At 34.8% G+C, this 17,077-nt stretch overlaps 1 protein-coding gene across 9 annotated transcripts in view; it reads left to right on the top strand.

Annotated features, from left to right (window-relative positions):
- The first annotated feature begins 810 nt into the window (after positions 1-810).
- The window catches only part of LOC145987713 (uncharacterized), a 66,887-nt gene continuing 50,620 nt past the window's right edge, over positions 811-17,077 (top strand). For 2 of the 9 annotated variants that reach the window (XM_083122292.1, XM_083122285.1), the window contains exons 1-5: positions 821-892; positions 7,044-7,108; positions 9,068-9,148; positions 13,215-13,364; positions 16,943-17,062. In XM_083122292.1, the coding sequence (XP_082978418.1) occupies position 9,148; positions 13,215-13,364; positions 16,943-17,062 (271 nt within the window). In that variant the 5' untranslated portion in view covers positions 821-892; positions 7,044-7,108; positions 9,068-9,147. The other 7 variants (XM_083122289.1, XM_083122293.1, XM_083122287.1 and 4 more) reach the window with 7 other exon arrangements.

The raw sequence follows: 17,077 nt of genomic DNA, 5'->3' as shown, positions 1-17,077 counted from the left end.
TTCCTCTATCTATCAAACAATAGTGCCAACTAGCAATATAAGTAATTGCCCAAACAAGTCCATACTGGGTTTGGAATACGGATTGGCGGGAGTTCTCGCATGCTTTAACCCTAAAAATGCTACATTAAAACATGTTTTATTACTCACATTATTTTTAGTAGAAGGTAAACAGGGGAGCTTCGACAATGATTAATCATTGAACTCTTGTTAAAAATACAGAAAATTCTTATCTTAAAAACCAACAATGAAATACCCTTGGACTTTATAATTTCTGGGGAAAATATCAAGAAAAACTGGAATTCTAAGCGAACATGCGTAGAGAATAAATATTAATATAATAATAATAATAATAATAATAATACTCCTTGTTTCAAGAGAATTACATTTGACATGTTTCAGCACAGCAGTAAAAGCAATTCTATAGCCAAATTTGTTCATATAAGTATATATCTTTATTATGTAAATTTGAGCGTCACATTTTAAATTTGCTTAGTGCAAGAAAATACGAAACGACCTAGGTCTACTTTTAATGTCATATATGTGACGTTTGCAACACTGCAGGAGAAGTAGCATTTTGAATCCAGGTTTGGCGGCATCATATCAATTGGGCATATTACAAGAAATAGTTCCCAGCGACAAAAATAAATTATTGGTACTGCGTGCGAATAATTGGCATTTGAACTTATTAAATAAGTAATCTATTGTATCAAATTTTAAATGAACCTATTTACTTCTGAAGAAAATGTTTTCCATTCCCCCTTCAAGGTATATACGCCGATGACGTTGCATTTTTAGGAATGGCCCAGTGTACTTTGCGCAGGCTCTGCTTGTTGATGTTCGATCGCCATTTTTACCAACAACGCCCTCAGCCGAGTAAATTGGAGTTAAAAAGGTATGGATTTATTTGAATATTCTGAAGTAACGAGTGGTAGGTTATACATAGTGTAATATTTGAATTGTATTTTATATTGTGTGATCACATACAAGTTTTGGAGAGATATGTATGTGCTAATCCGATGTAGTTGTTCGTTATTTGGCGAGGCAAAGTTATCGCCACTTTCTCATGGACTCCATGTTGATGACAGCGCCAACAGTGCCAATTTTGTGAAATTTTTGCTGTTAATGCCCCCTGTATCCGAACTCTGAAAGTAAGAAATAGTATACGGAATGTGCCGATAGATTGCGTTCTGTCGCTACATGAATGTAACGATGTTTAATTATGTTAGATTAATTGCCAGTAACCCATCCATTTGCTTCGGCTTTGACTGTTGCTACACAAGCTTCGATAAAATTGATTCGTAGTCTCCCAAGTGTTAAAATACTAGGTTTTAAAGGGCTGTTCTATATTCGTATGAAGGGGGCGCTGTTCGTGTCTCCAAATTTGAACATGGTTCCGTAGAGAAACTTCATGGTCGTACTAGAAATGATGTTTTCTTGGGTTGGGAACACGTAAATGTTACTGAGGAAAAAACTAGTATGCTACACAAGAAGTAGAACGCAATGGCCGTTGCAACCTCTGTTATATCCCAAAATGGCTGCCATATTCAACCACTGAGGTTATGCTATTTTCTAAACGAGCCAAACATTGGGAAATTATATTATAAAACACCAGTATTTCGTAATTTCTTATTCCATTACTTGAAGTTATTTAGGACCACTTTTACACTAACACTTGAGGTATACATCGAGAAGGAACTTTTTCAAGCGGGTATTTTGCTCTGTCCTTACACTTTATTTACAAAGTGCAAGTGTTCTGCATGAAGGACATCAAGTGAATTGTTGCAGCAGGGAAGTTAAGAAATATGCCTTAATATTGCTTTACCAAGATTGTGACAACCTTTAAAAGATCTGAATAAATTAACATTTCTTGACCCATGGATTTTACACACAAGGCTGGATACATTTGTTCTTCACTAGGTGTTGGTAATAGGATCGTTTAGTTTTATGTACAAGTTTTCAATGAGAAGTAAAACAGGGTGTTGGATTAAAAGTCACATGTGGAAAATACACATACAATGGGCTAGGCATATTCAGAAGCTGATTGATTTATGTATGGAAAGGGATATGCAGAAGAGCATGTTACTGCATAGTGCACAGGCGATAAAGTCTCGTGAGTTACAATAAAGTAATATTGAGTTTTTCTTATTTTAAACACATTTTCTGCCTCTTTAGGCTAATTGGAAAATTAATAAAATATTAAATTGATGGTCTCTTATGGAATCATGAGTCAAGCACATGTCCTGGGCCACTGAGGCAGCCAGCAATAAATTTAGAGTAACTGCTTTCACCAGTGGTGAACCTAGCTTTTGTGTTACTAATTGCTCTGCTTTGTGACAGTGAAAATTCACCAAAATTCATAAAATACATGGGGGGGGGTCTTTTTGTGGTACTACTTTACTATACCGGAGACACCTATCAATGATTTATTTCGCAATTTTTTACGTTGCTAACGTACTATTCTGCATTGCGGAACATTTCTTTAGGTGAAATAATGAATTTCTAACGAAAATAATGTCTATTTCTTGTTCCTTATTTCCAATAAACCATCCACGGGTAGCCCCAAAAACCATTGACGTTAGCCCAAAAATTCACGATAGCCCCACGAACCATCACGGGGACGAGGTAGGCCTACTAGGTTAGGTTAGGTTCCATTAGCACTCCTTTTGTTTAATTTAGCATATACGGACAATGCGAGAGCGTATTGTGCTCTCGTGCAGAAAGCAAATGGCAGCAGCAGCAATAGCACGTCGGAAATAGATTTTCGTAGAAAACCACATGCATTCGCATTAAATGGATCAAAACTATATTCCCGAACATCAACAACGCTACAGAAAATGATTTGCTTGAGTACTTTCTCCTGTAAATTTGAAGAAATCTGTCTCCTGTATAGTAAAGTGTTACCCTTTTTGCTTTCAGAGTGGAAAGAGAAGGTGATTTATTATTTTTTAATTGCGTTAGGGTGTAAATGTTTCTGAATGCATATAATTTGCATATTTCGCCAACAAAAATTACTAGTATCTGTAACCTATATGCTGCACAGACAAATTATGTCAAACTTTGCTGCATTTTTTTTTAAGTATCAAAACACATTTCCGTTAATGCTTTTCATGCATTCAGGCTGTGTCGTCATACTCAATTTTTTCATTTGTTGCAGACACCACAAAGTCCTTCGTAATTGTATGAAATCAGTTCATTACAATTATTTTAATGCAACCTCTTGTCTAGAACCTTACACATTATGTGTAAATGTCACACACATAATGCTATAATGTCCCATGTTCATCACTGCATTACCCCAAGTGGGGGTGTCAATTGGCTTATGGCCCAGTGATGTAACTTGTGTAAGGTGAAGATATCTGCATGCCAGAATGGAAAACTGTGCGGTAGTGTTGCACTGAATGCATATTCAGTGTTACATAATGTTTCAATACAATTGTTCGTGATGTATTCATGCTTTTAATATTTCCATATTGCAAATCCAAACAACAAATTATTATATATATATATATATTTTACTGTTCCATGAATAACAGCTCTAAATCAGAATGTACCACTGTAAGTTATAAATCTAGAAATGGTTGCATAACTCAAGAGATACACTGTGGAACATCGATTTTATGTTTTTCAATGGACCATGTTGAGAAACTTTAAAATGGGAGATAATTGAAAATCCTGGAACGTTTCATAAGTTGCTTTATTGGGAACATGAAGTTTGAATGTATAATGTGGGAAAGTGTAAAATCGAGGAAAGTAAAGTTTTGTTCATGGAACGTGAAGGGGAGGATGAATGATAACAGCAAATTGTAACCAGCATAAATCTTCCCTTGGCCCAAGTTCCTTTTGTTTTATTGCAATTTCATCATGCTACGAATGCCATTTTTACATGATTCGATTTACTTTTGTTAACACCTACTGCGGAGTTTTACCCATTACTTAAGATTTTGTTCAATATATGCTTTTGTAGTTAGGTTAGGTGGGCCAAGTTTGGTTCTCTTAGCATTAAAATAAGTCCCTAAATGCATTCTACTAAGCTTCCATACATTAATTTCCACTAGTCTACGATACTTACAGTCGCTTGTCAACGGAAAATAAATTATCCATGGGAAGCACATATGTTTGCGTAACGTAATTTGCAAGTTGTTTTTTCAACATAAATAACTTTTTCGAAATCCGAACAGTACTTATTACGTTAAGGAAGGTTCAAATTTTGTGTGACAATTATTACCAAAGTTGTACGATAATTAGTCTTCCTGCTAGGAGAATTTGAAAAAAATAATAAAACAATCTGAACCATTAGCCTTCCCTTTTGCCTCAGGTACATAAGCAATAAGAGTTTGCACAGTCTTGGACAAAGAAAGTAACAAGCTTGTTTGCATGTGTTAAAATGCTCAAGTATGGCAACAATATACTCTTGCATTTATCGATAAATTCAAAGGTCATGGTTCCAATTGTGTAATGATTTTCAAAAGTTGCACAGAAGATTTAAGGGTATGAATTTACAATGCCGGAAGTATCTCCAATTGCTTTCAAATTCGGCCTACTCACTAATTTTGGCCTCGTAATCACGAATCTGCTGTTAAAATTTGGCGGTCGCGTCTAGAAATTGCAAAATAACCTTGTCAATTACTGCTATGATTCTCCATACACTAACATGGAAACAATATGAATACGTCTTCCTTTCCTTACAACGGTCTTGCTACCAACGTTGTTCAAGTGTTGTGCAATATGCGAGAGCATTGATTTGCATGTGAGAAAATGGCATCTCGCGTAAAGGTGGAAAACATCTTTGCCTCATGAACCATTCACGGTTAGGTTAGGCAATCATAGTTAAAATTAAGGGTCATCATAAACATAGTTTTGAAACGCTAATCATTGCAAAAAATAGTTGTTTTCTTCATAAATCAAGGGTGTTTACTCTGTTCACGGACCCACTTTTTTCGTTTTGCAATTTCTAGACGTGACCGCCAAATTGTAACTTCAGATTCGTGATTACGAAGCCAAAATTAGTGAGTATGCCGAATTTGAAAGCAATTGAAAATACTTCCGGTATTGTAAATTCACTCCGATTTGAGAATGAGTTTAGAATACTGGAAATTTCCTGATGTTTCAGGATTGGAGAAACTAATTGGTATGGTTTTAAGTTGCACTTAATGTTAATTTGTGAGGAATTTGTTGTGAAAATAAGGTGTGCAAGTCACGTTTTGTATGTCTGATGAGTTCACAAGAAAAACATTGCTTATGTGCAGATAGGATATCAATGAAAATGTGGAAATGGAACGTAAAAATCTTTGCCTACCTGACGTGCTCATGCATGTAGGATGGAAAAAATTGTTCTCACAAAAGACACAGTATGTAATAAGAAAACCTGTGTGGTATCTGTTTGTAGACACATAAAAGAATTTGATTCATTTAGAAAATGTGGATGTACTCTAAAATTGGAATTACGCAATTCAAACATAAGCCATTTCACATGTAAGCAGAAACTTGTTTTTGGGGAGGGGGATAAATATGCAATGTTATGAAAATATAATATAGGCTAGACATAAATGCATCAAGAAACATTAAGAAGAGCAGACAGCAAGCTTGTATTACTGATTGGACATTTCTCAATTTTCTTAAACTATATACATTGACACTTTCATTTTACATATTTTATGGGACTGGAAGAACTTAAAACGTGGAAAAATGTAAAAATGGAGATAAATTTTACAACATTTTGCTTCGTTGAGACCATCAAGATTGAATGTATAATGTGGGGAAAATTAAAATCAGGGTTCCACTGTGTGAATGTTCCACAAGAAAGCATGTTTTTGTATGGATTTTTACCCCAATTAATCTACGTAGGTACGATCTCTGTTTGGCCATAACAAGTAAATGTGTTCAACACCCGAATTCATTATGTAAGGGTCCTTTCACACGGGACCACCAAATACCACGTTGGTGGAGTGGCTTAATAAATATGTTACTCTCCTGTTTGTATCTTTTTAAAGTTGTTTTTTTACTGCCACTTTTGGCTAATTGTGATGATGAGATGAAATTGATGAAGTGGCACTAGCATGTTGAGACATGGTAGTCAACGAGATGCATTTGCAGAAAGTAGTAAGTAGTTCTGTGTGGTACTATTTTCTGCATGCAAGCATTCATATTTTGATGCTACATTTGTAATGTATAAAATTGCATTCTATTCTATGTTAAGTGCACTCATTCATTGGATCATTATGTGCTTTAAACTCTAGCTACCAGACCCTCTTCTTCTGGCAGGTTTTCAAAGGAATAATGATGTAGAAGGGAAACTACTCACTTATAGACCAGGGCTGCCCAAAGTACAGCCTGTGGGATACATCTGGCCCAGTGTTCTTTATATGGCCCACTTTAGTCTGATAAAAACTTTTACTTTTATTTTGAGGCATTATTTTTAGTTCAAGCAAGAGATAATGTAGCTTGTGATAAATTGCTAAATTAGTTGTCTGGCGCAGTATGCAAAAATGTTCGTAGACCCCTGCTCTAGACAGTTGGGTTTATTTTGACACTTTTGTGAAGTAAAATTTGAATTCCCTTTCCATTGTGTACAATTAGAAAGAAGGTGAAGATGTTTGTTTACAGTTTGCCTCACAATTGATATTTTTCCTGCAGTTCACTACAAACCTCCAATCCAAAGAATAAAGAGAGCCTCCTGCTCAAATGTCTCAATATTTGCATATTTTCTAACCACAGATATTTAATGTTAACCACTAATGTCAAGCATGTATTTTTTCTGGTTGATATTCATTAATTCATTCAACATTTCTACACACCCACATGCATCCCTGCCTATGTCCATGCTGTCCTCTCCGATTGTATGGTTGTAACATTATCGCCATATAATATAGGGTTCCAGGGTTTGATCCCTTTCAGGGCACATTGTTTTCAATGAGTGTCCTTCATTCACTTCCATCTAATCATCATTGCAATTAGAGTAATGAGTAAAATAAGCTAAAAATATAGATGTTCAGTGATCATATCCCATTCAGTGTCAGCAGTGATGGTGTTGTTTCATTTTCCAGATTTTGTGAAGGGATAAGCTACAAGATGGATCCTTTCAAATTTAATTCATAGTTAGTGTTTAGTGGTAAGTTATGTTTCATGTATATATTTTAATACATTAATACAATTCTGCTGTAGCTTTTTTTCTTAATGTCTTAAAACCTACTGCTGATGAGTGAAACTTTCGTTCTGTGAATGAGTTTATACGCATGCTGTGATGGTCATTATTTTTATTGTAAAACTGTTGAGTTACCCCTCTTGATTGCCATTTATTATATATTTGCCAGATCTATAACTTATTCGAGTTAACATGACTATTGCGACTCGCTACCAGAGTTAGGCCATTTGCACAGGTTCGTTTCAGGGTCAAGGAACTAATTTTCACATAACTTTATCCTCTTGTATGCTACAAGCTACCTCCGTTTTTGTCGATCTCTTTAGTATAGACTGTCCCCACCCATTTTTTTTCCCCCTGGACCACATTGATGTATCGAATTGCTGTGTAAGTGTACAGTGCTTTTCACAGATAACTTGACAGTGAAATGCATTGTAGTACATCTTTTTCTTTTTATTAAGCTGAATGGCAGCACCAATTTTTTTTTCAGTCATGGTAGCTATAAAGTAACTGTTCAACAGTGAATTTCCTCTGCCGAATGTGCATCCCATGTTAGAGATCTTGATAAGTTTGGTGTGTTAAATATAGTTTTGGCTAGGTATCATTGCATTATGATCAAGGAAACCCAGGTTCACTGCCTGGTGGAGCCACATTATGGTTTGCCAGTTTAAACTGTAGGTCTAGTTCCAATTATCCTTTCTGTGCATAATGTGAACTTTATTGGTTATGGTCAGTTTGTTGGTTTCCCACACATATTTTTTTTTTCCTTCAGCTGCAGTTGGTTTCAAGTCCTTTTCTAGCCTCTGGCTTAAGAGGCAGAACAGCAACTTAAAATAAGAAAAATCTAAATACATAATAAGGACTAGAATGCAGTATAATACAAACAAACCGAATCCTTGTAAAAACAAGCTGTTAAATTATTTTAGATTCTCCATTTGTCTACCTGTATTTTTTCCCAGTGTCTAATCATTACTCTCATATTTTGCGACTTTTCGTAACGTTCCCTCTCTCTTCACAATTGGTCTGTATTTGGTCACTAAAGTTGATAGTTTCCACCCATGCTATTATAAGAATTACTCCATTTTTTAAAAATAAAAAAAAAATGATCAGAGAAATTTTGCTCTTTATTTCCCAGACTTAGGAAATATGAATGAAATCTCAATTTCTTGTCGAAATGTACATTTCAGATTTTCCATTTTGCATGACAAAATATGGCAGGCCCTTCCCACCTTTCTGTAAACTTCCAAGAAGAACATTACAGTCAGTAATCTTCATAGTGTGTTTTCATGAAAGTTTTAATATGCATGTCCCTAATAATATCATATTTATGGTTGTACCCATGGTTCAGTATATAGCATCAAATTATTTGAAGTCAGTGAACATAATGTTCAAATCTTGAATAAGACACGAATGTTTGTTCCCTTATCCTTTTTTCGTAAATTTATACTTGTTTTTGCAGTTAACCAAAATAAACTTGCAACATAATAGTTTTTTAACAGTAATACCGTTGTTGTACCAATTTTTTTCCTGGATTGTATGTTTTCTGAGGATTTCTGTCACATTTTTTGCTTGTCAAAAATACCCCATTTTTCACTTCACCATACTCTGTAGAACACATTGTTTATATTAGGATTGTTCTGAACCTTCCTATATTTTGTTGTTCCAGATTAACATTTCCATCTAAACAAAATATGCAGGGCTTGAAAAATATTTGCATTAATTACATTTCTTTCTTTTTCTTACAATTGTAATATTTTAATTATTCCATGTTTGTATCTGTATTTCTTTGAGTTGTATGTGGAATTTTCTTTTAGAGCTGGATTTTTCTATTGGTTTGCTTAATAGTTACGCATGAATTGCAGGTTTAATTTCATTATGCATGCTTCTTTCTCTTGTTTTGTGAAAATTGTTTATTTTTTTATGTTGCAGGATAGGCTTTAGACAGGTTTTACGTCAGGATATGTAGACGCTACATTGGATGGATTGCAAGTGAAGTGTACAGCCTAACAAGTAAGATTAATGAATATATACAATCTTAGAGGTGTTTTTTTTGCTTTATGTTATTTTTACAAAAAAAAAATTACCTTTAGCTTGAAATTGCACTTGACAAATATTTTCTGTTTTTTTGTGTAATCTTTTTCTTACATTGATGTTTGTGGATGTAGCACTGAATTAATTGGGAATTGTGAACTATTTTGCAGAAATACCAAGTATTGAGTGTATATTAATTGTTGTTTAAAGTTTTCTTCACCAGAATATACTGATGTAACTGAGCGCTTTGTTATTAATTTCTCAAGATTTATTTTCCCACCCCTGCCAGCACAGCACATTAATTTCAAAATTTCTTGTATTTCCACTAGAATTGTGATTGTTTTATGCAAATGAATGAGTAGTTTCCACCTGTTTGATACGATATATATATATATATATATATATATATTATTGCCACTTCAGCTCTTCCCCAGGAGGGATAGGGGGGAGACTGACTCAGAAAGTCGTGCTCTAGCAATTCCAATTGCATATTCTCCCATTGGCTGTTTTCAAGGCATTAAATGTTACTAAGGCTAACAATTTAATTCATCGTGATAATTAGTAAAAAAAATAATACTGTATGAAAAATAACAGGTTCTGGCTACTTCTCCATAATCTGTGCATATACAGAGGCTGAGTGGATATTGAAACAGTTGAACTTTAGTTATACGTGTGTCAAGATTAAGAGAAAATTATATGTATAACTGAGAGTTACTTACAAATCAGATTTAGATACCAAGACATATCATTATTAAAATACTGTAATTGTATCTATTTTGAGGAACAAGATACAGTATAATACAGGTTATTTCTGTCATAAAGTGGTAAACTAATGAATCTGAAAGTTTGATTCTTAAATGCATTACATTTGCCACTTTATTAGTGAACACTTTGATAGTAAAATACTTCATAAGACACTTTAGTTTTAATGAACTAGAATTTTTCACACTGAACTTAAACATCTTTTCACTTTTAATGTTAACAAGGAATCTCACATAATATTATTGTCATTGGAAGAAAATTCACAAATTGTTTAAAGTTCAAATGTAACCCAAAAAATGATTCAGTAGGCCTACATAGATAGAACTTAAACATTAAAGAGAAAGATTCAATTTGAACTTGACACTGGTTTAAAGAAATCGGACATTTTGGTTTGTTTTACTTTCCTTGCATTAAGTGCAGCTATTTTAGTTTGTTTTATGTGGATTGATGTCCACTTTCTGTATAAATTTTACTTTCTGGTCAAGCATGTAACTTATCCCCTTGCTGTTCTCCATGGCCAACCAGTAGCAACTGTCACTTGTGTGACATTGTTGTAGCTTCGTTACGTACAAATCAACTGTATTTTATGAAAATTAGTACGTATAACACCAAATTACATGTAAATGCATTACGTACAAAATAGTAAAAGTAAAGTGCTCCCCTGTATGTTGCACCACGCCATGAAGTCATAGGGGTAGCTCAGTCGGTAGGGTGGCTCATTACATATAAATAAGATTTAATTAACACCTTTTTAAATTATATTTTGCTGGGATGTACAGTAATTTACGTATAAAACAGAATTACGCACAACTGAATTACATATAATGCAGTCTCAACTGTATATTGATAATTGCCTGCCTATTCACCAGCTGATATCTTGACAGTTCTGGTCTCTTGCATTTCCACAAAATTGTGCACAGTGCTTGTGCAGAAGTTGAGATCTTAAAATTACGCAAAATATGTAGGTTTCATTAATTTTACATGTGAAAATTGATTTTGTGATCGAATAGAGACATTTATTATAATAATATTTCGGTGTTGATCAAGCAAGTGGGGAGCTACATGAACGCAGTAGTACCAACTCTAGTTTCAAAACCCAGAAAACAGAGGTAATGAGATTCGATGCATTGGCCATGTGTCACCCAATATAAACCTGTATGACAAGGCTATAGCTTCCAAAGGACTCTTGGAATACAAACAAAGGACTTTGTTTGGAATATTCTTTGCACACCGGAGTTCAGTTTGTCTTTTTTTTTAACTCTTGTGAATATTTAAACTTAAACACTCTGCTTAATTGATATGCTATAATTCCAGTGGAATGCTTATATATTAACATTTATAAATATTCTGAACTATACTTATAGGCTTAAATGTTCAAGCATTGATATCAACAGAAATCTGTAAGAATATCAACATCAGTAACATTATTAGTTCAAAGTAGTATCGGCTAGCCCTAACATATTATTTATAGGTAAATCAACAAATTGCAGCAAATTTCTGATTTACATTATATGTGGTCCCAAATTCAGAGTAAGCTTATTCTGCTTACCTCTGCACTTACTCTAGTACCTTTTTAGATTCAACAAAGTAACATCATTAAATAGTTGGCCGCGGTGGCTCAGTCGGTAACGCGTCTGACTACCATGCTAAAGGTCCCGGGTTCGATCCCCGGCCGGTTCAAATCCGGGAACTTTTCTAACGATGGAAGCGGCCCCGGCGCCCACCCAGCGTCGAATAACATGGGTACCTGGGGGAAACCCTAGGGGGTAAAGGCGGTCAGGGGCGTGATGCTGATCACATCACCCCCACTTACGACCGGATCAAGAAAGTGTGGGGCGTTACCCCCACACCCCCTATACATCTTCATGGCGTGGTGCTAAGCACAGGGGAGCACTTTACCTTTTTTTTTATTTTTTTTAACATCATTAAATACTGTATTTTCCCTTGTAGTAAATAAGCCTTTTTAAAACTAATTGTTCCAACACTTTTCTCATGTGTTTTTCAAGAGTTTATAAAAGAAATTAAATTGAATGTCGGAACAAGTAATCAATAACAGTCTTATTACAACAACTATTATCTATTTCGTAATGATTGACCCCTGACTTCATGTTAACATGAGGTGATAAACATTTATTTTAATTTGTTGTAATTATTGCAGTGTCCTCTTTAGATTTGTGTATAAATATATTTTCCCCATTTTAGTATTTGTTCAGAAAGTACGATTCACAAAAAGTTGTTTTGGAGCCCTTTTTCATGTACTTGAACTTCAATTGACTTTATGATTTGAAATAATTCCCTGTGCACAACATGTAGAAAGTTCTGTGGACTACAATGAAAAATTTTCCTAGAAATACACCAAAGGTCAGATCTAGTGATTTCCTTTGAAGTAACTGATTGACTGTGAGGTTCATAAATTTATTGATATGATTCCATACATTTCATTTACTTTGTACACGTAGACCATGTTGCAATCCACATTTAATACCTTCCATTTGTTTTGTGGGATGCAAATCTGGAAATGTCATGAATACTGTATTCTTTGGTTTGATTGATTGAGTTGGTGTTTTAAGTCCACTATATGCACAGTAAGGCTAATTGGGACTGGACCTACAGTTTAAAGTAGAATCCGAACCACTATGTGCCTCCACCGAGAATCGATCCCGGGACCCCTTGATTACAAGGCGATGACACTGCCACCGCTATCAGCGAGGCCCGTATTCTTTGGACCATGAAACACGCTCTCTTTAATAATTTTGATATGAAAATACATCACGATTTATTCTAAACTACCAGTGATTCATAATTGGGAAAAGAGACGCGGTAGTATACAAATATGGAGAAACTAGTATTCACTTTATCCACGAAACTGTTTTTTCTTCACTGCCACTGAAATTAATAGAACAAAGAAGAAAAAACAGTTTTGCGGATAAAGTGAGTACTAGTTTCTCCATATTTGCCAGTATGATGCACACACATTACACTTCATTTTCATTTAGTATAAATGTGACTTTTTTTTAAATGCAGGATTGTATAGAAATTTACTCCAGTGCAAATAGCTTGATAACTGAATCTCAGTTAAAACTGTTGACTACTACATATGTTTACGGTACACCTGCTACTGATAATTGAAAACAGAATCTTGAATTGAGTGTGTGCGAGAATCAGCTTTCCCTACCTGATTCCCTTAAGGGCATTCATTTACTCTTGTAGCCTCACGGATGGATTAAAATTTTGGAGTTACATTTTGCAAGAATTGTGTGTGAATATCTCTCTTGTTTTTCAGTGTTGACACGTCGTAGTTCAAGGACACCTCTCTCCCCATCCAACATTAAAATGGAGAACCAGGATGGGGAGACGATCACGGACATCCAGAATTATCTGGAAACGTTTAACAAAGAAATTCAGGGCGGAGATCATGCACCAACTGGGGCAGGTGAGTGCAAACGTCTAGTAGTGCATTCTTGTCTTCTCTCTCTTTCAGGGGACCAAGCTGGAAAAAAGCTTAAAATACGGGAAAGTGTCAAATCGAGGAAAATCATTTGATTGAATGTATAATGCGAGAAATTGTAAAATCAGGGTTCCGCTGTATGTAATTGCCACACGGGTTTAGTAATGTAACAAGAGTATGTAATTGCCACAAGAGTTTAGTAATGTAACAAAAATTATTTTAAGAATAACTTGTGAAACGCAGTTTCTGCATTATAATGGGATACTTTCTGAATTGCAGGGTTGCTACACATCTGGAAAACAGGGAAATGTCAGAGGATTTTTCAGATAGTCTCTAATTCACGTGCATTTTGGAGTCTGCAAGAGAAAAAGTTGCAAAATGAACAAGCAGTTCATTTCCACTTCTGGTTTCGGTTCTTGTGATTTCACTCCCAAAAAGGATTCAGTTTAGAAACTTGTTTCTTTCATTCTTTTGATTCTCAGTCTTGTGCAAAATTATGGTTCCTTCAAATTTCTGTAATTTTCACTTTTATAATACTAGCTGTTAGAAAGAATATCAAAGTAAAACTTGCAGTCCAGATATCTGATTGATAACTAAAGTACATTAACAATATGATCATAATTATAGGAAAGATGGTTGGAAAATAGGTTATTGTCTACTATTTTATAAATCTTAGTTTTGTTGGCATTTCCTGTAGAATTCCTATATGCAACAAAAATTTCTCTAGATGCTGTGTACTTATAAATGTAAGCAAAAAAGCAGCATTTTCTACAATGCTATAAATCCGCCAGAAAATGACAAAGTGTGTATGGTTTATGAACTTTTTCTGTTCTGTGGAGATTTGTTATGGTGAAATAATGTACTTCTGTTATCTTAGCCTGAAGGCTAGATGCATTTGATTGATACCAATTGTAATTTTACACATGTTCTTGTGTGTGTAAAATGAAATTTGCTAAAAAAAAGTTGTTAAAGTGAATATTCTTAATAATTAATGGATTATATATTTAATTGAAAAACAAAGTTCAAAATCAAAAATCATGATGATAAACATGTGTGGAAAAATTTTCATTTTTGGACTGGAAAACCTGGAAGTGTCAGGGAATTTCATAATCAAAAAATTGTAGCAGCACTGTTATTGCTTCAACACAGTGACGGGAGAACATCAATGAGTAAGAATTATCTGAAGATGCTATAAATTCCCACTCACAAGTTTGAAACGCAGGATTATCATCTTTTTCTTGTTTATCTGGCTGTCGCATGCGAGAGAAGAATTGTTATTCACACACTAAGTTTGTTTTATTTTGAACATGTCATTTTCAGACATGATTTTGAATGCTAATTTTTTGGTGATAGTGCTTCTCTATTTCTGGGAAAGACTCCTGACCAATACAGTGCAACCTCGATTGTACATTTTCCCACATTATAATTTCATTCCTCGTAGTCTCAATAGAACATAATGTATTTATTTATTTCATTTACGATTGAAATGTTTGCAGTCTACATCTTGAGTATGTTGTTGAGGGCGACAACATGTGTGTGCAGTGAAACCTCATTTTAACATTTTGCTCTATTGGGACCATGAATATTGAATGTACGAGGGCAATTCTGAAAAAAAACGCCATTTGGTTATCAATGACAGACACTTGTAGATACAGAAGATTTATTATACACATTAGAAAAGTACAACATTACATTACTTTTCGACATAATCACCATTCAAATTGAGGCACTTGTCATAACGTTTTACAAGGTTTGAAACTCCTTCTGCAAAATAATTTCCTGCCTGGGAATGAAGCCACCAGCTAACAGCATCGTTAAGCGTGTTGTCATTGTCGAAGCGGTGTGACACGAGCCACAGTTTCATGTGCCTGAAGAGGTGGTATCCAACTTTTCTGTCACCACCTCGTACAAAACAGTCCGAGAAATTTGGGGAAAGCGAACAGAAAATTCAGATATTGTGAACCAATGGACTTCATGGACCATTTTGTAAATTTCCTGCATGAGTTCATTGCTGACTACAGATGGGCGCCCACTTCTTGCTGCATCGTGCACATCAGTTCGTCCATCTTTAAACATGTGACACCATTCACGTACGACATCTTCACTCATCATGTTTGGTCCATAAATGTCACACAGTTTGTGATGAATCGCAGCTGCCAAAAGTTATTTTCGCATACAGGAATCTTATTACCTCACGCACTTCACATTTGGCGGAATTTTCTATTGGAGTGTTCATATTCAATTGTTAAGCAGACGAGTCAACTGCAACACAGCCTTCTCCTTCCACTGCTCACTGCCTACTGCGCACAGCACCAAACGACTGACGTTGCTATCCCTGGCTATTTCTCACACATGCGCAAACTGAGTTTTTTTCCCGTATTGCCCTCGTATAATGCAGGAAAATGTAAAATCGTGCTCCCACTGTACTGGCTATCAGCAGAAGCGCACCTAGATTGTAATTGTTGCCAGACATTCCTTCGATTTTTTTTTGATTTTTTTTGTTGTTGTTTACATGCAATATGGTGGATAATCGGGAATTAAATGTTCACACTTTTCATTTAAGTTGTTACAAGGTTTAGGTAGTCTTGTGCTGTTTTAATGTTCCTTTACAGACTATTATTCTTTGCGCTGACCCCCGAAAAAGCATGTGATGTTTTCATTTTTAAAATCCGATGTTTTTTGTGTGTCTTAAATGTCTTGTATTCTGTCCTTCACTGCACATTTGTGTCAACCAATAAATTTTACTCCAAATTGCAACAACATTTGATACTGTAATTCCACTATGTAGTATAGAATTCTGAAAATATTTCTCTTTGGTTGGAAATGACATTTCGTATTTTGCTACCAGGTTTGTACGCTGTCTTGAAACCTCGTTTGGATTTTCACTTATGGCAATATCATGGTTTCAGGACTGTTCTGCTTTATCCAATTCTTCGTTTAAAATGAATAGGGAAATAAATAAATCTAAAAAATCTAATTTGATTCGTAACCTAATTTAAAATAAACTTTTCCACCCATTTCCTTTTTACCTGCCTTCATCTTTCTTCCTACATTGTTTTTCCAAGGAGTAACCTTTCCCACAGTTTAATTTTTTATTCATCTTTGTTAAAAATACAGGGTGTGTATTCAGTTTTCCTTGCTAAACTTTTTAATGTTCTCAGTTCTTCTCCAAAGGCATTTTTTTCTGTGATGTGAGCCGTATATATTGAATTTTTGCTGTTCATTAAGTTTGGACAACTTGCATGTGAAAGCAAAGGATGCTGCGAGTTTTCGGTATATCTGAGTGCAAAATTTACCATTTTTTATTTTTTAATACCTTCTAGTGTACAAAAAGGGAACTAATTTTGCTGGTTACATGTTGTAATTTTCCATTTTTTTTTTTTTTTGTAGTGTTGTTTCCTTTTTATGTTCCCTCTACCTGAGGGTAACAATAAATAGCAAAGTATGGCTATTAGGCACTATCACAATAGTTATAATTAATATGAACATGTAAAGTTAGTAAAATTCAAATTCAGATCTTTGTTATTTTTTGTTCATTAGACATTTTTTTCATCTTCTTGCAGCAGATGGTGTGACACCTGTCTCTGCTCCAGAGGGTACATACTATGTTGATCCTTCAGGGCAGTATTACTATCATGCAAATACTGGGGATCAGTCTCACCCAGTAATGACAATTGTGTCAGGTAAGTGAAGTAGAT

Source organism: Lepisma saccharinum, chromosome 5, assembly GCF_977018435.1.
Source record: "Lepisma saccharinum chromosome 5, izLepSacc3.1, whole genome shotgun sequence".
Taxonomy (NCBI): domain Eukaryota; kingdom Metazoa; phylum Arthropoda; class Insecta; order Zygentoma; family Lepismatidae; genus Lepisma; species Lepisma saccharinum.
Note: the sequence above shows the minus strand (reverse complement) of the source record. Positions and strands in the feature narration are given on the sequence as shown.